Genomic DNA, 24787 nt, shown 5'->3' with positions numbered 1-24787 from the left:
CGCCTTCTTTCTTTGCGTGAACATTTGGGTGGCGTTATGCAAATCTTCCCACATAGTGACGTAGATATGTGGGGGCGTGTTAGAACGAGCCATTTTAGGTAGGCGTGGCTTTTTATAAAGAATATCTCTTTGGATTTGGGATTTTAGTTTTTGCAACTTTACAGATCTTCTTTATGCACTTTCCCTATTTTCATTCACAAGGACAAAAAATATATATATATATATATATATATATATATATATATAAATATATGAATAATTAATTTATATAATAATAATAATAATAATAATGTTTTATCACGTATAATATTTCAAAAGTAACTGCAAATTATAAAACATTTATGTGGTAATATATTCTTGCTCATTAATATTTTTAATTTATACACTCATAAGTTCTTTACATTATCATAAAAGAGGTTTAAATGTTGTTCAATTTATTAAAAATCATTGCATTCGATGCAGCAGAAAACACAGAAGTTTATTCATACCAGTATAAATTGCTCATTATAAAGGAGGTGTACTGAATACTTTATATGTATGAATGGCATTTTTAATGCATTTTTGAATAAATTAATACATCCAGGGAAAACAAAATGAGCGTTATGTCACTGACCCACATGCATTCGTTTCATTTGGGTATTTAAAATGTCATTTGGCTAATCTCCAAACTCAGTTTGTTACCATTCATGCATGCTAATTAAAGCAGGCTAACATGGGTTTTAGCATTATGAGGGTTAATCCATTTGTCTCCCTATTTGAAAAGATTCATTATTATGATTTCTAAAAAGCGGATCGACTTTCCCTTCTCAGTTCCCTCTCAGGGCCTAAGGGGCCTGTTGCTAGGCAATAGTGGCTATCTCTGAGGTGACGTGATCTCCCGTGGGCCTTCTTCTCACTCATCACCTTCCACATAAAGACATATGCGCACACACACACACACACACACACACACACACACACACACACACACACAGATAGGCGAAAGCATACACAGACCTATGCATAAAAAAGAAATGAAAGAGAAAGTAAGCAGGCCAAAGATAACAAGGCGAAAACAGAGAGAGAGTGTGAGTTAAACACATTCATGCTATCACATTGCTTCCTCTCGACTCGTGTTCTTATCTCCAGCAGCCTGTTCTCACTCACTCATTGCAGTGCTGAGAGGGGCTTCCACACTCAGGCCAGGCCTCAGTCACCGCAGTGGCCCTGGAGGACAGGCAGATGGCTGGAATGAGGAAGCTATGGGTGTAAGGGCGGGCATCTGGACGTCTCCCCCCTCTCCCATCATCTCTTCTCCTCTCTAGAGCTGAGAACGGAGCACTTCAGGCGTTCATCAGCCAGAAATGAGCCGAGACATGACGTGAGAAAAATGTATCACGAAAGCTTGAAACAGCTGGCCCCTCGGCGAGATTTAGGCTTCAAATTTATTTGCCACTTGGTAGGATTCTGCAGAGATGGTGAAAGTGTTTGAATCAGTGTGGCAAGCCAGGTACTGCTAGGGGAAGGTAGAATAAACTTTAGCAAGTTTTAGCAACTTTAAATGGCTCAAAAATTCAGTAAAAGACCAATTTTATTTAAAACATATGCAGTGTTCCAATACTGAGCTGTCTATAGAGGGGGTATCTTAAAGGATCATATAACTTAATTCTGTCACATTGTTTTTGATTATTTTTCTTAAGTTGCATTGCATGCACCCTACATGGAGAAAACAATCCCAAAAGGCACTGCGACAAGCCAAAGAAAAAAAACTTCACACCCTATACAGGATAAACTACAATAATTATGAAGTGACAATTTTAAAGTTTGTTTGTGTACCATGTATATTAATTTATATATGTGTATAGCCAAAAATAACATATGTATAGTATCAAATTAATTAATATGCATATTCTGTTACGATGACTACGTAAAAAAATAAATGAATGACGAAATAAATGATTTAAAGAGGTCATGTGATGTTGCTAAAAAGAACATTATTTTGTGTATTTGGTGTAATGATTTGTGTAATGTTTATGTGGTTTAAGGTTAAAAAAACATTATTTTCCACATACTGTACATTATTGTTTCTCCTCTATGCCCCGCCTTTCTGAATCGATTTTTACAAAGCTCATCGGTCTGAAAAGCGAGGTGTGCTGTGATTGGCCAGCTATCCAGTGCGTTGTGATTGGCCGAATACCTTCAATTTATTAAAAATCATTGCATTCGATGCAGCAGAAAACACAGAAGTTTATTCATACCAGTATAAATTGCTCATTATAAAGGAGGTGTACTGAATACTTTATATGTATGAATGGCATTTTTAATGCATTTTTGAATAAATTAATACATCCAGGGAAAACAAAATGAGCGTTATGTCACTGACCCACATGCATTCGTTTCATTTGGGTATTTAAAATGTCATTTGGCTAATCTCCAAACTCAGTTTGTTACCATTCATGCATGCTAATTAAAGCAGGCTAACATGGGTTTTAGCATTATGAGGGTTAATCCATTTGTCTCCCTATTTGAAAAGATTCATTATTATGATTTCTAAAAAGCGGATCGACTTTCCCTTCTCAGTTCCCTCTCAGGGCCTAAGGGGCCTGTTGCTAGGCAATAGTGGCTATCTCTGAGGTGACGTGATCTCCCGTGGGCCTTCTTCTCACTCATCACCTTCCACATAAAGACATATGCGCACACACACACACACACACACACACACACACACACACACACACACACACACACAGATAGGCGAAAGCATACACAGACCTATGCATAAAAAAGAAATGAAAGAGAAAGTAAGCAGGCCAAAGATAACAAGGCGAAAACAGAGAGAGAGTGTGAGTTAAACACATTCATGCTATCACATTGCTTCCTCTCGACTCGTGTTCTTATCTCCAGCAGCCTGTTCTCACTCACTCATTGCAGTGCTGAGAGGGGCTTCCACACTCAGGCCAGGCCTCAGTCACCGCAGTGGCCCTGGAGGACAGGCAGATGGCTGGAATGAGGAAGCTATGGGTGTAAGGGCGGGCATCTGGACGTCTCCCCCCTCTCCCATCATCTCTTCTCCTCTCTAGAGCTGAGAACGGAGCACTTCAGGCGTTCATCAGCCAGAAATGAGCCGAGACATGACGTGAGAAAAATGTATCACGAAAGCTTGAAACAGCTGGCCCCTCGGCGAGATTTAGGCTTCAAATTTATTTGCCACTTGGTAGGATTCTGCAGAGATGGTGAAAGTGTTTGAATCAGTGTGGCAAGCCAGGTACTGCTAGGGGAAGGTAGAATAAACTTTAGCAAGTTTTAGCAACTTTAAATGGCTCAAAAATTCAGTAAAAGACCAATTTTATTTAAAACATATGCAGTGTTCCAATACTGAGCTGTCTATAGAGGGGGTATCTTAAAGGATCATATAACTTAATTCTGTCACATTGTTTTTGATTATTTTTCTTAAGTTGCATTGCATGCACCCTACATGGAGAAAACAATCCCAAAAGGCACTGCGACAAGCCAAAGAAAAAAAACTTCACACCCTATACAGGATAAACTACAATAATTATGAAGTGACAATTTTAAAGTTTGTTTGTGTACCATGTATATTAATTTATATATGTGTATAGCCAAAAATAACATATGTATAGTATCAAATTAATTAATATGCATATTCTGTTACGATGACTACGTAAAAAAATAAATGAATGACGAAATAAATGATTTAAAGAGGTCATGTGATGTTGCTAAAAAGAACATTATTTTGTGTATTTGGTGTAATGATTTGTGTAATGTTTATGTGGTTTAAGGTTAAAAAAACATTATTTTCCACATACTGTACATTATTGTTTCTCCTCTATGCCCCGCCTTTCTGAATCGATTTTTACAAAGCTCATCGGTCTGAAAAGCGAGGTGTGCTCTGATTGGCCAGCTATCCAGTGCGTTGTGATTGGCCGAATACCTCAAGCGTGGAATGGAAATGTTACGCCCCTACCATACTGTGATGCCGTGTCCCAGAGCGACGAGACAAAAACATTAAAACCCATTATAAACGAGGCATTTGTTGCATCCAGTGGGGACATAATTACAGATTATAATGATTTATACTGTCTTTTTACGCGTTACGTTGCAGCGCGCCGCAAAACATAAAACCATATCTGCATTTGTGATCGGAGAAATGACAAACAACAAGCGCTACTTTACACTGCTCAAAATTCGCGTTTGAATCATCAGTGGCAAATCCTTTAAATATGAAAATGTACTTGTTTGGAAGGCCAAACAAAGTAGTTTCGCTTTCACAATGAAACACACGGCGGGCTTTAGTGAGCGGCGGCGGGTGGGCTTGAGAACGGCGCGGCGGGCGGGCTTGTGGCAACCACATGTGACGACCCCGGGCTGGACTCTGCTTCGTCCACGGTGAAAGCTGATCTGGCGATCCACAGCGCAAAGTTGATGTATTTCCTCAGTGACCAGCACAGATCAGCTCCAGGCATGACGAAGCGGATATCGTCCTCTTTTGGAAGACCAAACAAAGTAGTTTCGCTTTCACAACGAAACACACAGCGCCTTCACCACAATACTACAGCGAGAATAAAAGTTACGCCTTCTTTCTTTGCTTGAACATTTGGGCGGTGTTATGCAAATCTTCCCACATCGTGACGTAGACATGTGGGGGCGTGTTAGAACGAGCCATTTAGGTAGGTGTGGTTGACTCTTAACTTTTATAAAGAATATCTCTTTGGATTTGAGACTTTAGTCTTTGCAGCTTTACAGATCTTCTTTATGCACCAATAGCTTGTACCACTCCAAAGAGAAAGGAAAAATTGAAATTGCATCATTTGACCCCTTTAATGAACGAAAAATTAAAATTATAATAATAATTGTTTATGTACAGAGTCATATGCAGTCATTTACACTACCGTTCAAAAGTTGTATTTTTATTTTTATTTTCTTTCTTTCTTTTTTTCTTTTTTGGTTTTGTTTTGTTTCTTTAAAGAAGTCTCTTGTGCTCACCACTGCATTTATTTTAAAAAAACACTGTAAAAACAGTAAAATTGTAAATTATTGTTTTAATTTACTGATTTTTATTTTAACATGTTTTACAGTGTAATTTATTCCTGTGATGGCAAAAGCTGAATTTCAATGTCATGATTCTTAAGAAATCCTTTTAGTATGATGATTTGCTCGTAAAGACACCTTTCTTTTTATTATTATCAATGTTGAAAACAGTTGTACTGCTTAATATTTTTGTAATCATGACAGTTTTTTTTCAGGATTCTTTGATGAATGGAAAGTTCAAAAGAACAGCATTAATTTGAAATATAAATCTTGTAACATTATGAATGTTTTTAATTCCATTCTTGATCTATTTAATGTATCATTGCTGAATAAAAATATTCACTCTCTCACCCCAAACTTTTGAATGGTAGTGTACATTACATTTCTATTTAGCATTTAACAGAACTTTTGCCTTTTAACTTTAGCTTTGGTTGATGATAATCTAAAATTTTAACTGTAACTTGTGGTAAGAACCTGCGGTATCGCCATTCACCGCAGAAGACCCATGTATTAAAGTATCGCATTGTTCCTCTCACACAGAGTTTCTGCCTTTGCAGAGCATTCCATATCAGTCACTTACGAGGTTTCTTGACAGTTAGTGAGCTGTCTATGTAGGCTGGAGGCAGCATACTGGGTTTTGGAACAGAGCTTTAGTGTGTGCCAATGTTTTAAGAGGAATGTTTAAGACAAATAACAGTGAATGGTAGTCTGAGGGCTCAAGCCAGTTCCACTAATGCCAGAGGGCCTGCAAAGACTGAGTGAATGTACAAACTGCATGAAACAGAGCCCCCATTCACCGTTTAGCACGACATGACAGGCTATGTCTGCTGAACATGGCTGTGCAAACACACACTCACACAAGAAAACCTCCAGTCGGTTTTCAGCAAAGCCAGTAAAGTCCTCATGAGCAGAGTGTTTATCTGATCTGGGTTCAGAGGCCCCAAACAGGCCTGACTGTGGAGCGTCTCCGCAGCAATGATGAGAGACATGTGCCTGGATCCTGTGTCCATCCTCAGAGTGGCTAATCCATCTATCATGTCCGGCGCTGATAACCTCCTCCATGTTTGGCCTCTCATGTCACCGCTGCTTTGTACACTTATCTGCACCATAACATTGGGTTGTGCGGGATCAGAGAGTGTTAAGTATAGCCAGCATCAGGGCAGAATTGTCTTGCATGGCGTATATGTTGGGTGGTTGTCCTAGAATGTGTCAATGACATGATGGTCACTTTCTCCACTATTTATCTATTCAAAAACGCATTAAAAAAGCACACATAAAATGACTTGAATACACTTCTCCTTGGATGAGCATGTTTTTAATTTCTGTATAATAATACAAATTTGTTTTATTATTATTGTTATTATTATTATTATTATTACATTTTTTCAAGATCCTGTTTAAAATACCAATCGCAGTTGGGATAAAGGTCTTATACTTGGCCCTTTTCACGAAAGGCACTTTATACTGTCTGCCAGAAGGAAGTAACTGGTAAGAACTATTCAGGGGATAAGAAGAGTCTCCCACAATAACAGAGGCAATAATAATAATACTAATAAGTATTATTATTTATTTATTTTGTGGGGCATAATGTCATGGTGTCAGTTGTTTTGTTATGTTGTTTTCACTTGCTAAACTGAAAACAATTAACAAGAAAGAAAGAAAGAGTGTTTTATTGAAATTAAGCTGAAATAAAATTACAATAAAATAAAATAATTAGATGAAAAAACTAAAAGAAAACAAATAAATAAATTTTAATTATACAAGTTTAAGTATTTAAATGATAAATAATAATAATAATAATAATAATAATGACAAAAGTAAAAATACACATGTTAAAATGTAAAAATGAAAGTTAATTAAAAATAATAATACACAATATAATAGTGCATAAATAATAAAATAAGATTGCTGTTATCATAATGAAGAAAAAAAGCCTAATTGAAATAATGAAATTCTTGAAAAAAAAAAGATCCTTAAGAAGTTTGGCAGAGTTTTTCAAACAAACGAATAAACAAAAGTCATGTGGTCCAATATACAGGGGGAAAAAAAACATAAACTGAATGAAAAATGACATAAAATAACTGCATATGTTAAGGTCAATATCTTAAAATATCAGATAATAATACAAATGTAAATATGCAATGATATTTATAAATGAATAACCTTGGAAATATATTTAAAACCCTTTTTGAAAAATGCACACATATGTACACCACATCACCACATGTTCCAAAAAAAAACAAAAAAACATCACAATGTACTGTATTAATATGAATTTTCCGTATAGATTTTTTACAGATGTTTTACCAAATTTTGAATTTTCCACTGCATTGGGTTGTGTTTTAGGGTTAACAGAAATGTCAGTATAATTAATGGATACTGTCCTGGCAGTTTTTTTTTTTTATAATTGCAAAGTGAATACAAGGAGTACATTTCTAACTTGACACATGTGTTAAACTACAGTTTTAAAAGATCTGTAATTTTCTTGTCATAGACACATTATTGACCCATTTGTGCAACTGCCCTGATGTCCACCGTGGGAAAAGTGTAGTGTTGAGTGGGAAAACCTGTGAATGTGATGCAGAGCTCCATGTCTGTGTATTCAATATGTGGCTGTCTTACACGTAAACAGAAAGACAATGCAACAAAGAAAAGTGAGCGAGAAAGAGAAATCACAGTGTGTATGAAAGCTATTGTTAACCACACTGTTTAAGATTGAGTTCGCTGTGCTTAGGTCCGCTCACACTTCTGGACAGATGCATTTTGTGCCTTTTCCATCAAGGGCACTGAGCCAAAGACGTGTCGCTTCACAAACACAAGCTTCTACATGCAACATGATACACAAATATACACTATTTCCACAAACAAATTACAAACAATACACACATTTCTTTCACACACTTACACACAAAAGATCTTTTTTTAAACTGCTCTAAGACAACAGGCTCCGGGAACATTTGCTTCACAGCTGTGTGGGCTCATCTGGGATGGCAGGAAATTCAGCGGCTGTCAGCGTGACGTGCAATGAATGTTTTCCAAGCACTTCAGAGGATGAGCTAAACTACAAACCCCCTCCCCCTCCACCGTCTCCCACCCCTCTAGAATTTATGGAGTCCGGCAGCAAGTGGTTCTCATTAACCATGTCATCTTCTTAACAAATTGCTGCATTGCTCTCACAGCTGGGGCTGTGCTTATGGGGACTTATTATGTTATTTACCCCATATCGTGCTCAGTTTTGGCTGAATTAGAATAGGTTGAACTGTTTCTGAAAGTTTTTCCACCTTATACATTATTGTTTGGTTACTGCTCTGTAGTACGGGAACATATTTTTATGTAATGCATGCCCACCCAAACTGTTGCAGAAATGTTCTTTGGGAAGTTAAAAGAAACAGTGTAACACTTTATTATGAGTTTTTTTTCTTTCTTTTCTTTTTTTTTGGTCATTTATATATTTTATATGCATTTTGTATCATGAACTAACAATGCATTTAAAAACCTTAATTAATAAATGTAATCTTTATTTCTGCATTTATTTTTAACATTTCGAGTTGCATGAATTAACCCTAAGCATTTTGTAAAGTAATATATTGATTATATTAATAATTGCGATTAATACATTTGTTTTTATTAATAAAATAGTTTTTCATTGTTAGTTCACAATACCTAACGCATAAACTGAAGTGTTACTTACCACACTTAGTAAAAATGAGATCAAGGCATTTCATTATCATTTTATTAATTGTTTATTAATTTATATTAAATTATTTAGTTTTTAGAATTATATATTCTCTTTTAATTTTAATTATAGTTAAAATGTTAGTAATTTTGTTGTACTTTTTCACTTTTTTATTATTATTATTATGTAATATGTATGTATAGCTTTCATTGATTTGTTATTGCAGTTGTAGTTGTTTTTGGTTATTTTAGTAGATCAAGATAAGTTAAATGAAAATACAAAATTTTGCCTATATATATATATTCTTGTGAATTCATTAACTTGTAAATTAAAGCTGAGCTGTTTTATAGCACTTTGAGCAAATATTTAATTCCATCTCGTTCTGTCGGTCTTTGAAATGTAATATTATTCTCTCTGCTTACTTTTCAATGTAATTATGAGTCTGTCATAATTTAGCATTCTTCAAAAGTGAAATCTGGAAAATATCACAAAAAGAATATGTATTTTCTGTGACTGAAGGGTGAGGTGTGACTTGAAGCATCTGTCCAGCTGTGAGCCTGACAAGGAAAATAAGCATGAAAGAGAGCTGAAACTGAGGGGGAAAAGTCCAGAGAACGAAATCCACACCTTTATGGAGAAGCATTTTTGTTTCCAAAGCCACCCTGCATTAACAGCTTTCATCTGGTTTTCCTTGGCAGCTGAGAACTAAGATTTATCCAGCAGGAATTAGTATAAATTGTTCCTCAGACAGAAGAAATGAACTGACTGCACCTGGCCTGACACAGCTGTTTTGCACACAGCACAGGGATCAATAGACATCCAATTGTTCATCACCCTGAAGAAAGCTCTTGAGAGCAAATACATGCGAGTCTGTTAGAATCCAGGAATGACCACGTCAGCAAAAAACATATGTGCAACTCAACAAGGTCTTTGCAGGTGCCACAAAATGACCATTAAATACACTGCACAGGGATGCACAGTTAAGTTAAAATAGCTGACTATAGACAAACAGTATTATTGCACCAAATATTTTCAGGAACATCACATCAAGATCAGGTAAACCTTTCGTAGAAGTACTATACTAAATATTAGCCAACTAACAGATAAATGGAAAGGCCTGTTAACAATGTGACAGCTTAAAAATACAGGTCTCAATAAGAGTCAAAAAGGACTTCATGGTGAGAAAGAAGGATCTTTATTGAATTTCTTATTCTGTATCTCTTTAAAAAAAAAACTTTAAAGAATCTTTTCTAAACTCCTAGAAATCTAAGTCATCTCTTTGCAGCAAGGAGCCTTTATTTTAAAGTGTAAAATATTTGTACAATTGAAAAAAAATTATAATTGCACCAAAATTCACATCAGTATTATGTGGAATTGTTGTAATTTTCCAAAATGTAAATGTTTTGTTTGGCATCTGAACATGGTAAATACAAATAATAATAAAAAATAAGTTTCAGAACAATATTTCAAAAATGAAACCTTAACCCTATGAAGTCTACTGTATCATGAATTCTTAGGCCTCCAAATCATCAGCATCATCCAAAATTTGCTGAAAAACCTTCTGTACACAATTCACATACATGCCTTCTGTCGTGAGATTGATAGTTAACTTTTTTAAGCAAGTAAAAGGCTTAGTATAATTTTAAAAGTGTCCTCCTTTTTCAGGTTGTGGTACATGATTAATTGATTGATCGATTGATTGATTGATTGATTGATTGATTGATTGATTGATTGATTGATTGATTGATTGATTGATTGATTGATTGATTGACGAACACTTTCTGAACTGAAGCAATTTAGGTTTACTCGATTATGCATACATCATTTTTTAGAATAATTTTTTTAAAGGTGACATCCTGAAAATCTGACTTTTTCCATGTTTAAGGGTGTATTCACACCAGGAAAGTCCGCTAGTTCACTTGCTTTGGTCCGAACCAAATACAATGTTGATTTTTTATTTTTTTTGGTGTGGTTCGCTTTCACACTGTCCTTTTTGCAAGTGAACCTGAAATTATAAACAAAACCACACATGTGCTAAGGTCATCTATTCATTGGTTCATCCATTCAACCGCACCAGAGTTCGTTTGGAACCGGACCGAGACCACCTCTTCAGCTGGGTCTCGGTACGGTTGTTTGGTCTGCACCCTAGTGCGATTGCTATATTCACACCTGCCCAAAAGATCCGCACGAAGAGGGGAAACAAACTTGAGTTCGATTCAGTCGAACCAAACAAGACAGGTGTGAATACACCCTAAGTGATATAATCGGATTGTGAAAAAACAAGCTGCTCAGATTTCACTCACCCGTGATGTAGGAAGGGGATCTTATTATATACCACCCCTTAATCTGCACATTTCTACCCACGGCGCCATCATTTTGTTTTCGCAAGTGACAGCGGGGTTCCAGTTCTAACGCCATAGTGAAAGTTCAAGCAAACGTGCTAATTGTTCTGTATTTGGCTGCACTGATGAGCACAGAACACTATTTAGAGTCCCAGCCTCAGAGGAGACAAGAGAGCAGTGGATTTATTGATTTTATTTACTGTATATTACAATGCTGCAACACAGATCTAATATAAACATGCAGTTTCTTTCCCAGCTGTTTACCTTCACAGACATAACCAACTGTTTTTGTAATTCATGTTTGTTTTTAACATAAACTTGTGTAATGACAGTTGACAGTTTAAGCGCAATAAGATGTGAAAGAGAACTTAGTTTACTTCTCACAAGCATGTGACAGCTGCTTTCTGTGTGCGTGCTTTGGATGTGTGCGCTCAGTAAACCCTATATCAGAAGTTTAAACTGAGTGCAGCTGCTCATTTTCATTTAAAGAGACATGCACAAAAAACAGCATATTTCTGCTTCCTTTTTTTAAAAATTATTATTTCATATGACAGGCTTTACACAGTAAAGTAAGGTTGTGCTATCAAATAGTCATTATGGAGGTTTTTTTCCCTGCAGAGCAGAAGGACGGCTGCTGCCCCACATGCAGATGGAGCTCTTCCAGTGTCAGACATTCCATGAGCAGCTTGTAATATTTCCAAGCCTAGCTCAGTCATATCCTGACAGTACTGCACACAGCTGCAGAGCAGTACAGTAATACTGCCTTGAGGATGTGAGCACATTACAAAATGAGGCCCTTTATGTTGAGAGAAAATATAGCAATCAAAACTGAATAAATTACAAATTAAAAGTTTCAACACAAAACCCAAGACAGCACGTGCGAAACAGCTGAAGTCTGCAAAAATACTGAACTCCGCTAATGCAATTTGTCATGTGGGTGCAATGTTGGAAAAAAAATGCCATTTTGGTTTCATACAGAGAAAACAGCTAAATCAGCTTTAAATAATTCACTGGTCATGGTTGTACTTTGTTTTCATTTGTTCATGTACATAAGGGATTGTGCTATAATAACAGTACAGTATATACTATTTAAAATTACGGTATGTAAAAGCCACCAGGGATTTTATTCCTTGAATGGGCCTTTGTACACAACACATGAGCAAGGCTTCAGGCTCACCACAATTTGTTTGGATGAGACAAGTTACGGTCATCTTTTTAGCAATTATCAAACACAATGCAAAATTACGCAATGCCCTTGGCGAGGATTTGCAAGTAAGCTGAGTCCATTTAAATCAAAGCCTGCAGACAAAAATGGAGTCTGTTGTAGATAAAGACTCTCGCGGTTTAAATCCACTTCTTGCAGCGGGACTGTTTGATGTCCTTCTCTACACCTGTGGATTGACTCTGTGAACATGTCACCTCTGCTAAAATGGCTTCAAGGGCACCTAATAAAGTGAACATATGTCTTGGGTCAGCATAAAAGTCACTATCAATGTCAAAAATGGACCTTATTTTTAAAAAATGAACTATTGCAGTGTTTATTTTAAATGTGCACATCATTATTTGTTTATAATTCATGTGCCCTAGTAATCTTTAATCAAAAACATGAACTTCCCCTCTCCCAACAAGGACCTCTGCGGTCTAACGACGTATGAACCGTCATAAGGATGGGAAAAAATCTCTCCCCTCCAGCAACCTGTCAATCACATGAAATCGCAGCAATTAGCATCCAGTTCAACCATCCAGTCAATTCCTGACGGACAAAATCAAGTCCCACCTTACATTTTTTTCTTGTTCAAGAAGTAATTTTACTTAGATATAAGTTACAATAGAGAAGAAAGACAATCGCAATTTCCATTTCTTGTTGACTTCTTTAAAAACACCAAGGAAATGCATGTTGTGTAACCTATGATACGTTATACCGCTCCACTCCAGTTCCACTCAGGGATTTCCATTTCCCGCTCACTCACACATAAATGTTTGAGTGAGAAAAACAGACAAATTCGCTCTTATTCATTTTAAACCCAACATTGAATTTACTGATTAAAATGACTGTTAGCAAAATACTTATTATTTCAATAACAATAATGAAAATGGGATGAAAATTTCACATCAATACTATAATTGAACAATTTTAATTAAAACACAAAAATATGATGAGTAAACAATAACACCACAAAATATGAACAATAGATTTGTTCCAAAATATTTTTTCAATATTGGCAATTGTTTCAAATAATCAATGAATAACTACAGCATATTTACAAAATGATTACATTTTTTGTCTTACAGTTTTTTTTTCAACTGCTTACACACAATTTCAAAACTTTGGTTCTTTTTTTTTTTTTTTTTTTTTTTTTTTTACTTTACACACAAATCCAAGAATTGCGCTCACAAAGTACAAAATGCCTCACATCTCTTGCAAAATGAAGCACTGCATTCAAAATATCACAAACGCATCTCAAAAGCAAACATTTGCAAACACCTTTGCCATAATATTAATTCCTGTTCGTTTTTTGTGTGTTACATAGAGAACACATTGTGTGTTGTGTTTAACAAAAAGCGTTTTATGAAATTGAAAATGGGTTGTTTTCATAAGTCTGGGTATTATGGTTTTGCAGATTTGGTGTGTGGTTCCGGTGTTTGAGTGTCAGGTTTCAGAAATTGTGTGACAGGTAAAGATTTTGTTAGGGTTAGAGTTACTTTGTAAAAAAAAAAAAAAAAAAAAAAAAAAAGTAACATTTGTGTAATGTGTGTGGGTTTAATATAATAATAATAATAATAATAATAATAATAATAATACATTTTTAATTTAATAAAATGTTAAATTAGTCTGAGTAAAGTGTACTAAAATGCACTAAAATATGATTTTATTTTAATACATATGACAAAATATTGACTGAATATAAAGAATATGTACGTCAAAAGACAATAATTATAACTAAAAAACTGTAAAAATTAACACTGCTGTCTAACTCCTTGTTCAAGGTAAAAATCACACAAACCCACTTGCACTCCACATACTTTTGTTTGGGACACTGCAAATGCAGACAGTTGGGGTGTAACAGTAACCCCTAGTCAAGCCGAATTATACAAGAGTGAGGTTCCCCAGTGCTGCTATCAGAATGCTGCTCAGGCAATCAAATTCCAGGACAGTAAAATAAAATAAAATAAAATAAACAAAGTAAAAACCAGAGCATTGTCTGCATTTGTCACAAAGAACACACAGGAGACATAACTGCACAGAAATTTGCTGCGCAGATTGACTGCTTTATTCCATATGCCATGCCTGAGCAGCTTTTGCTGGAATCAGCCCCAGCTTTCCAGAACCCAAGGCCTCTTGGTGGAATGTAAAACAGGTGCCATGCCATTGGTTCCCCCCACAGTGGGGGAGTAAGAAAAACTCCCGCCCACACAGGAGCCAGGATATGACTGACAGCACATCACGTTCTTCGGCCAGCTGTGTCTTCTGCTGATTTTCCATAAAACAATTCCCAGGAGACACTGAGAAGAAGATGCTCACCATCACAGCACAAGTCATCCAGAAGAATAACACATGTCTGACCACACACACGCGACTGTAATCTTTGCTGAGGTTTTCTTCTCTTCACACCTTACTTATTGCATTTTAAAGCTTATTCAAGTCTTTTCTTCAGACATATTTTGATGTGCCATTCTATTACTGGCAGTTAGAAGAGAAAAAGATGGAAAACGTTGCCAAGAACGCATATTCGCTAAAGAAATCAAACTACCCTATTTCTCCCCTTGATCCATGTGTGTTTCCTCACAGTTCTCTTTCCTCTGGTATGACCTAAGCCATGTAGGAGACTTTTGGCAGGGGATTTAAAGAGTTGAACTGCTATTTGAATCAGCACCAAAGCCTCAGAGATTACCATAATTCCTCTTGGAATAAAACTGCCAACTGCACGCTTGTGTGTCTGATGATATGACCTTCGTACTGCCTCTCGCTGATGCTCATGTCTACATAAGCATTTTAGTTACTAAAACAAAGCACCAAAACAAATTGCGTGTTGAGGGTTTATTGTGTGTGTATTTGCACATATTCCTACAAGAACTTAAACTTTAGTAGAGAAAAGATTATGGACTTACAGCAGTTCCAGTGCAAGCGGATGGGAACCAGGAGCTTTCAAGTTAATTTGAACTTTAAAGTAAAGTAAAATAAAATAAAATAAATGGGCATCATAAAAATAATCCATATGGCTTGTGCACTAATTGTTGTTAAAGTCATATGACAATTTTGTGTGCAGAAGATGTTATTAAAACTGAAAATCTTGCCTTGACAGTTATGATCACCATTCGCATTCATTGTGTGAAAAATAGCAGCTTGGACATTCTGATAAATATATCCCTCTGTATTTCACTGGAAAAACATCCTATAGGTTCAAATCAATGTGAGGGTGAGTAAAATGACAGACGTTTTATTTGTAGGTGAAGTTTTCAATTAAAATATGTATTAATATAATAAGAATTAATTAAAAATGTAAATAAACAATCAAAATTCTGCACTCCAGTTAAAAAAGGTAAGCAAACAGTCAATTCAACAGTCAAGCATTTTTTAAAGATGCTAATACAAGAGGAATTTATTGTACTTTTCTAATTTCAATATTTAATACAGTCTCAAATCACCCTAAAGAATACCACATAAAAAAATCATGATCATCCATGTCCAGTCATATATCATTCAAAGACTATTTAATCATTTATTATTATTATTATTTGCAAATCTTAGAGATACCTCAAAGGATCACCCTCCCTGCCAACTTTCCTGCTATCAAACCACTCCTGATCTCGAAGCCCATCGCCTCACGATCCGACCTGCTGCTGTACAATAATGCCCATATTCACAGCCTTCAGCCAGCAAATTGCTTCTCTCATTCCTCACCACACCCTGTGTGCTCAGCCACCTGCAAAACGAACCCTGCTGGAAATTTCACTACAAATTACCCTGTGTCTGCTCAATCCCCCTAGGAGAAGAAAACCCCCTATTCTCTCCAGGAGCCCACAGTAACCATGCTTATCAAACACACATATAGTAAATGACAATAAATCAGCACCTGGATTAAAGCTACAATATATGCATCTTGAGCTTTGGGTGCTTAAAATAATGCATATGTTTGTGTGTGTGTATGTGTATATAACCTATATGTATGCATTCCCATAAACCAAGCCTGAAATTGCTATGTGCAAGAAAGTTTCAAGGGACAAATAAAAGCAATGCCTAAGGCGTACTGTAAATAACAATCTTCTACATGGAATGCTTTCATTTTTTTTCTGCAACTTTAGGATAAGACTGCCCTCTGGTGGATTTCGCTCACAAAACCATCAAACCGGGTGATCTATACATCCAGACGAATGAGTTTGAGGCAAAACTGCCAGGAAGATGAGTGTTGAAAGCTCCTTGGAAAAAGGATTAGGGCTGTTTTGTGGCCACATGGCATGTTGTCAACCGCAGAAGTGAGAAAAGTCTTTAAAGCCACAGTGCCCAAATCTCCTCACTGCTTTTTTACTCAATGCAGATTGACTGATTTGTCCCACAAGTACACAACATTGAGCCTAAGAAAACATAGCACTTCTCTACAAACGCACAACACACACAAATAGCTACTTGCTCCAGGGTTGCCAGGTTTTCGGAACAAAACCTGCCAAATTGCCACTCAAAACTAGCCCAATGTAATTCGAGGGGGGTCCCCGGTAAAAATCGCTTTCAGGGGAGTAAAATACATGTTTTTTGGCGGGGTTCCCCTGGTACAATTCGCATTCCAGGGGCTAAATATCAGTCGTTGGGGTCGCTTCAACCCACGTAGGCTACATGAAAAACAACCCAAGGCAACAGTTTTAAAGTAGCCCAATTCCACGGGAAAACAGCGGACTTGACAACACTGACTTGCTCCCATTTCGAACCCTTCAAAACAAAGATTCCTCTCATACTGATGTGTATTTATCAATGGCAATCAAATATTCTAGACCTTTCTTAGAATGGTTTCAGAAGGTGTTTTCACAGCGATGCCATAGAAGAACCATTCGGCAAACAGTTCTGAACCTTTTTCCACTATAAAGAACCTTTTGTGCAATGGAAAGTTCCATGGATGATAAAGGTTCTTCAAGGAGCCATCAATGCCAGTAAAGAACCTTTGTTTTTAAGAGTCTGGAAATATTCTATGGATGTTAAAGGTTCTTAATAGAACCATTGATGCCATTAAGGAACCTTTATTTTTAAAAGTCTGTGCATGTTTTTAATAGATTTATAGACTGCAAAACCCTCAGAATACACACTATGGGAGGTGCTCAGCTTTTGCAATCTGTGCCTGTCTGTGTACTGTCTTACCAATATTCAAAATTTTAGATAATGTTCCTAAATCTTGGTTCATGCAGAAATCAAAAAGCATTAGCAAATAGATCACATCAGAACTTGTTCTGGGAGTGTTAAGGTTTGCGTAATAACTGCGGTTTGGGTTTGCAGACAAAGAAAGGGGTGGTCCTCTCGCCCTCAGTCTGTGCTGCAGCAGTCGAGATGCAGACGGAGAGAGGGCATGGGGCCAAAGCTGTGGGGCCTGGAGCAGGATCACAGCAGCGCCTGTTTCTGTGAGCTGAGCCTGTGACATGAATCTTTCAGGTTGTGAGATCACATGGGACTGAGTCTAAGCAGCTGTTGAACGAATGCTAACAATACATATTTTTTTTCTCTCTGTAAATTTCTTTTGATTTTTAACTCAATAAAATCATACCCATGTTGACTGTTTCGCTATGGGCATTTCACATTTAAACAATTTGAAATATTAATCCGATATTTGTAGTATGTCATATTTGATATTACCTGCCTGAAGTCTTTTATTGATATGAATACAAATACTATTGTTTTATCCCACCATTACCGATTACTCTGCCATACCATTCAACTAGGCAAATTTGAGCAATAAATAAATCTAGACTGAAAACAAACAAACAAACGGTTATTATAGTTAAATACAGCTAAAAAACTTAAAATAAAACAAACGTTAACTTGTACTTAAATGTATTTTATTTCAGCTAGTTGCCACACATTTCTTTTTCAGTTAGCTTAACTTGAAGTACTAAAATAACTAAAACTGAAAGAAAAAGAATAATAAAAAAATACATAGATTTAAGAATAATGTAAATGACACATAAAATTCCTAACTTTAACTACAATTTAAATGAAAACATAAAATGTGAACATTTTATCTAATTCAAAATATCAATTAAATGCATATTAATGATGCTACAGTAAATAACACTGCTGCAAACTAAAGTGGATGGAAAAAGAAAAAAAGGACAATGAAAACTTGGAGTTGGAGTGCAGAAAAGATGGGAAACACATGGTGTAGGACGGAAAAATGGCTGCAAGTCTGTGGGCAGAGAAAATTTTTGGTGGCCTATTCCCTTTTAGATAAGTTCCAAAAATGACAAAGTTAGTTCCTCTAAAATAAGTAAAACCTCAATTAAAAAAATATAAATAAATACATACATACATAAATACAAATAATAATAATAATAAAAACACTGCACACATTTTTAATCCCTAAAAATCAAATATTGCGCTTGTTAGCATATTCAATGCTTGTTAGCACTCGTATTGTGCAATTTTATATTTAATGTATTTAAGTGACTGATCACGTTCAGAGATTTACAACAATCCGTCACCATTTACCAATACCATAGAAATTAATGCATTATGCTGTAAATTAATGTGTAATGCTCCTTCCTGTTGCAAAAACTGTCTGTGACTCCTCTCCTCTTCTTGTATCACTACTGTACATCATTATTATCCTGAGAATATCATATAAATATGTACCCCTACTAGTCAAAAACATAACTCTGCAAATAATGGTAGCCCTCCGTAATACTTTTCCTAAATTCACCACCATTAGTGTGCTTTTTGCCTCCAGATGTTGTCGACAAAAACAAATAACTAAATGTTTAATGGGTATATTGGCTTTGTTCAGTTTACTATTACATAGACTTAAATCACTCAAAATCCAAAAGGTACTTTACATGAAACATTATAGGCTGCCTTTTTTATTACATAGTTTTTAAATATGTGGCCTTTTCATACAGAATAATGACTGAAAATCAGCTTGGGTCCAGGGTTTCTTCTGTTTACAACCATATAAGTAACTATATAAGACATTACTCAGAAGGCCATGAAGAACCTTTTAAATTGTTTTCTTATTGGTCAACGACAGAACAGCTGTGCGGTTGAATTACAAGACGCCATTTGAAAACTGCTCAATCCTATTACATACTTTATCTTCATCTCTCATACCATTAGAACCAATACCAGAAAATTGTTTTTATTTGAAAAGGATTTTTAATGTATTCATCCATTGGCCATCCCAGTGCAATACACATATGTAAGAAGAAAACAATACTATGACTCAAAAGATATGTTTTAATATCACAATCCAAAGGTCAAAATATGTCCATCTGCACGAGTTTAGCCCTTCCTGTCTGAAATGTCTTTATTGCACTTCTAATGACTGAACAAACAGTTATTTAATACAAGTTCATTATTTGGCACTGCAGGCACTGTAGTGCCTTTCCACATCGAAACAACCATGTGGCAGTAGTGTTCAAAATCAAAACAAAGAAATGGATACAAATTTGAGTTAGCACGAAATACCATTCCTACAAACAGGTATAAAATTGCAAAACATCAAACCCAATTTTATAAAGTACTTTTTTGCTTTTCCTTCTTTGCATTTTTCTGTAATTGCATATCAACGCTTGGTGAAACTATTGCAAAGACAGGACCACAAAAACATGATCAGTTTGATGAGAAAAGCTGTTTCATTATGACTTTTTTTGTATTGTTTTTTTGTTTTGTTTTTCTCCGCAAAGAAAAACTGTTATAACCATTTCATAATTCTGTTAAATAATAGCACCCATAAAACCGATAACAACAGTTTCAACAATCTGAGTGTGGAGTGTAAGCAGATGCAACGCCCAGTTTGTAATGCAAACTCATATTCTCATTTGTTGAATTGTCTCTTTATGTACCTTCACTATGCAAATTAAATTAAAGTGATAGTTCACCAAAAAAACTTGTGTTATCATTTACCCACCCGCACGTCTCTCCATATTCATGTTGCTTTCTTTTTCTCTGGAACACAAATGTTAAATAATGTGATCCTTTTCATGCAAAATAAATTGGGATTGGGTGTGTCGTATTACAAGTCTTTTGAACCCAAATGTTACCTTTTTTATTTTGGATGATCTATCCACTTAAATGAATGTACCATAATAATGTGAACTAGTAATACTAAGTTTATTAAAGTACCAAAGAAAATTGTAGGCATCAAACCAAATTTCAAATTTTCAAGTGTTATACTTTTTTCAAGGTGATTTTCTATTATATTCCCGAGGTCCAATGAGCTGACGCTCACCCAGTAATGTTTGAGGTAGGCACAGTGATGTTGTTCACTCTATTGTTCACTACTGATTCACCATTATCTTGAGTTTTAAAATATACCACATAGAATATTGGCAGGACAATGCCAATGAGCAACATGGCAATTACAGCGTTCCACCACTGGATCCCCCAGTCTGCACCGTAGCTGCGCAAACGCTGGCTTCTCCACCCCCATCGTTCGGATACCCTGGAACCGCTGGAAAATCCCTCTTCTGAGGGGTCTGTGCTTTGGATCAGACGCTCAATGTCACTGTCCACCTCTTTTAGGTAATTGGTGTACTCCTGCACCTGAGGTCTTCCCGAGACGTTTGCTTCAGCGCTGTCTGATGATGCCACATCATTGGAGGGTCTTTGCTGGGGGTTCCTGAGCTCAGAGTTGGCCTCGGTTAGCAAGCCATGCTTCTTTACAGGGATTTTGATGGACTTCAGTGCATACATGTCCTGCTCTTGAAAAAGGTTGTTCACCTTTTTTATGTCAGCCACCTGGAAGCCATAGAAAAGGATTATTTTTAAAGGAAATATTCACCATAACAATGAACTCATCCTTAGGCCATCCAAGATGTAGATGATTTTGTTTCTTCAGTAGAACAGATTTGGAGACATTTAGCATCTACATCTGGGATGGCCTGAGGCTGAGGGTGAATAAATTTGCATCACATTTTCATTTTTGGGTGATCTATTCCTTTAAGGGCATAAATGAGAATGATCTGCGCTATCAAACATGATACCTTGCATCCATATTGAAGGGCCAGTTTGTTGAGATTGTCCTCATGTGAGACGTCCCGTTCCAACAAAAGCATTTCTCCCACTCGTTCTCTCTCCTGTGAGGATGAGTCTCTGCTTCGCGGCCGGAGCTCCATGACACTGAGTTCCTCATCCTCAGATGACACTTCTGGTTCTTCTTGTCTGTGTCTGAACATGTACACTTGGCCATCCGCACTGGCATGTACATCCACTGGAGCCTGAAAGGCTCGAGGGAGAGGATCTCCTCGCCTCATCACTGCAACTAGACCAGTATCTAGAAGAATATACAGTTTGCATAAACAGTACATTCATTTTCAAAGGTTTGGGGTGAGCATTTTTTTTAAAGGAATTCAAATTTTTATGAAGCAAAGATTAATTAAAATGTGACAGTAATTTACAATGTTACAAAACATTTTATTTCAATTAAATGCTGTTCTTTTGAACTTTCTCTTCATCAAAGAAAAAAATATATATATATTTTCCACAAAAAATAAAATAAAATAAAAATTAAGCAGCACAACTGTTTTTAACACAAAATAATGGCTGCTAAAAGAAAACCCACAGAACTAGGCTACATCTAAACTAAAAAGAAAATCACAGAACTAAATGACATTTTAAAATAAATTAGTGCAACAGCTGTAACAATAATAATATTTCACACTATTGCTGTTATTGCACACTATTATTTTTTTTTCGGATCAAATTTTGGTGAGCATACAAGACTTATTCCAAAAATATTTTAAAACATCCCTGAACTTTGAAAGGTAAGTGTTCATCAACTTTGAGCGCTTCTATGCTTTAGGAATTGATTTATATTAATTAGTTGATTTATATTATGTGATTATCACTTGTACAAAGAATACTTTCATTGCACACTATGTGCAATCAAACAGAGATTATGTTAAATTATGCAAAATATGTACAAATATTATTTAATTGTGAATATTTATGATTTATAAAATGCTAGATATAAAGTATTAGCCTTATAAAGATAAAGGAGTTGCATTTTATTAATGTTTAAAATGTGTTATTATTTCCAATTAAAAATGCTATTAAACACATAATTTAAGATGTATTGACAATTAAACTGTGGGAATGTTCATTGTGGGACTGTAAGAAAACATGTTCCGTGTTGCACTGTTATAAATTGGTATTAACTCAAATAAATAATGTATTTAGGGTGTGAAATTTCATTTAGGGTCTTTTAGGATCATTTATTTTCTACAGGACCAATAGTGCCCATATTTGAAAAACAAAACTCCAACATATTACTTTAACTCTTGCAGGGAAACAGCATTCTGTCTGCAGTCAGGAGATTTACAGAAGTAAGAACAGGTAGAAATCAACTTTATTGTAATAAAATGTTTGTAACTACAGTAAGAAACATACTGCAGAATGCAAACAACACGAAGCAATGCATTATTGTTCACGAGCATACATCTACTGGGATTGTGACATTGTGGAGACTTAAAGTAGCACTACTTCAGAAAGAAATCAGAGCTGGAAAGTGATTATTGTCTGTAGCTGAAACAACATAGAACACCGTTACATGAACTAACATTGACTGAAAAGATTGTTCCCCAAAACTGCACAAAACACAAGGCATAAATCAACAAAATATACCTTACATTTGTTAAGAAAAGGGAGTATGTTTACAGTAAACACTTATAAAGGTTACAGTAGCTGACACTCGTAACGTTAAGCTAATTATATACTATCATCTCCGAAGTTAAACATCCGCTTTTTCAATAGCTTTGCCAATTATTGAGTTGAATCTGAATAATACTCACCTTTCTAGACAAAAACAGCTACATGGTGCTGACAAAAATATCCCCAAGTGTCATTTCAGAAACTTCATGACGCAACCGAGCGTGCTGGTGTTGGCGAGAAGGCCACTGTAGATTGACAGGTCCTCCAGCCAATCAGCCCGTCGAAGAAGGCGACTCCTCTACAGTAGATTACGCCGCCTATTACATAAGTGGTTGCGTTCCCGATATTTATTATTATTATTTTTGTAAATAATATATGACGTCTTTATTTCGAAATCAAAATCTGGTGTCAGGCTTTCAATTAAAATGGTAAAGTGCCATGGTGCATTACTACAGACTACCCAAGACTATAAAGTTTCTCTCTGTTAAGTGTGGTTGAGAACACGGGCGCCTCTTACGTGTCACGGCAGGATGTGAAGGTGTGTAGTTGAAACAGTAGGTGAGCAAATGTAATCATTTTATCAACAATTGTTACTACCTATAATCATAACAAATTAATATTGTATCTCCTTTAATATCAGTATTAAAGCAACCAGCAATGAAAACAGCTAATATTTTTTTGTGGAAACGTTAATATTTTTTTCTTTGATGACTAGAAAGTTTAGAAGATGATTTATAAATATGTTGTAATCAAAGACATTAAATGTAGGCCTATTTAATGCCACTTTTGATCAATTTAATGCATCATTGTTGAATAAATGTAGGCTAATTTCTTTATATACTGTAAAAGATAATATGATAGGCTAGTCACACAAATCTGTCAATATCTTTCAATCTTTCAAAATTCTTCTGACCATATCTGAACAAGTCTGAAAATTCAAAAGCAGTAACAACAACGGATGTGGGTTATTGTGTTGCATTGCTTCCGTGTTGATATTCAAACAAGTCAGTTGAGGTTGGAAACAAGCTGTGGGTAAGGCATTCTGACAAAAATCTGAGCTGAGCACGAAAAGGACGATTCACATGGTTTCGAAAATCTGAAATATTTCGAAAAGGTCATGCAGGTTGTTGTCAGTGGAGTGAAATGAGGGTGATTAAATGATGACAGAATTTTCGTTTTGGGTTAACTATCCTTTTAATAGGTTTAAGGAGATTATAGCCTACATAAATGCATACTTATTACATATATACACTACCAATCAAAAGTTTTTGGACAGTAAGATTTTTAATGTTTTTTTTTTTTTTTTTTAAGAAGTCTATCCCTGTGTATCTCGGTTAATCTGTGTATATACAGATTACTCTGCGATAAATGTGCTGACAGTCTCCGAAGGATCTTTTCAGTCAGTCTACTTAGCAGCACTTCTCAGTTAGACCTCAAGATGTCGCCATATATCTGCAGTAGTTTCAAAACAATTTGCTCAAGGATGGTTTGCAGTAAAGCGTTTTAAAGCTCTATTTGCCAAAGGTCCATGTCCCTCATTCACCTTCTTTGTCAGAATATTCTTTGTCAGCATCAGAGGAACTTCTCTGCTCCGGTCTAGGAGTCAATTACCATGGCAGGGCTGTGTCAGAGCACGCAGTGCTATTGAGGTGCTTCAGCTCAGGCTCAGCAGTTCATGATGGAGGACATGAGCCTGCCGTAGTTGATCCACATTTGGACACTGATGTTGGGAGCCCTGGGACATTTGTCAGTCCTCCCTAAGCTTGACTAGCAGGGTTTGTTTGAGCAGATAATGCCTTCTGCTTGCCATTATGGGGTCAGGTATAACAGCAAGTTGCACACACATATTTGTGTGTGTGTGTGTGTGTACCTGGTATTTATCACGTTATGGGGACCAAA

General features: G+C 36.0%; 1 protein-coding gene across 1 annotated transcript; it reads right to left on the bottom strand.

The window, feature by feature from the left end:
* Positions 1-19460: 19460 nt before the first annotated feature.
* Positions 19461-23140, bottom strand: lysmd4 (LysM, putative peptidoglycan-binding, domain containing 4). Its single transcript, XM_016229914.1, has 3 exons — positions 23029-23140; positions 21223-21512; positions 19461-20977 (listed from the first exon to the last, which is right to left on the bottom strand). The coding sequence occupies exons 2-3, from the start codon at positions 21490-21492 to the stop codon at positions 20465-20467; spliced, it is 783 nt and encodes a 260-aa protein (XP_016085400.1). The 5' UTR covers positions 21493-21512; positions 23029-23140; the 3' UTR covers positions 19461-20464.
* Positions 23141-24787: the final 1647 nt, after the last annotated feature.

Source organism: Sinocyclocheilus grahami, unplaced genomic scaffold (genome assembly GCF_001515645.1).
Source record: "Sinocyclocheilus grahami isolate Dianchi unplaced genomic scaffold, SAMN03320097.WGS_v1.1 scaffold360.1, whole genome shotgun sequence".
In the NCBI taxonomy this organism is placed as follows: Eukaryota; Metazoa; Chordata; class Actinopteri; order Cypriniformes; family Cyprinidae; genus Sinocyclocheilus; species Sinocyclocheilus grahami.
The sequence above is the reverse complement of the archived record's forward strand: the minus strand, read 5'-3'. Positions and strand labels throughout refer to the sequence as shown.

What these genes read in the sequence shown, in the direction of transcription:
- lysmd4 (XM_016229914.1), bottom strand. Translation starts at nt 21,492, where the DNA reads ATGAGGCGAGGAGATCCTCTCCCTCGAGCCTTTCAGGCTCCAGTGGAT. An exon ending in CCCTTCAATATGGATGCAAG is followed by an intron (nt 20,978 to 21,222) that starts GTATCATGTTTG and finishes TATGGCTTCCAG; the next exon opens with GTGGCTGACATAAAAAAGGT.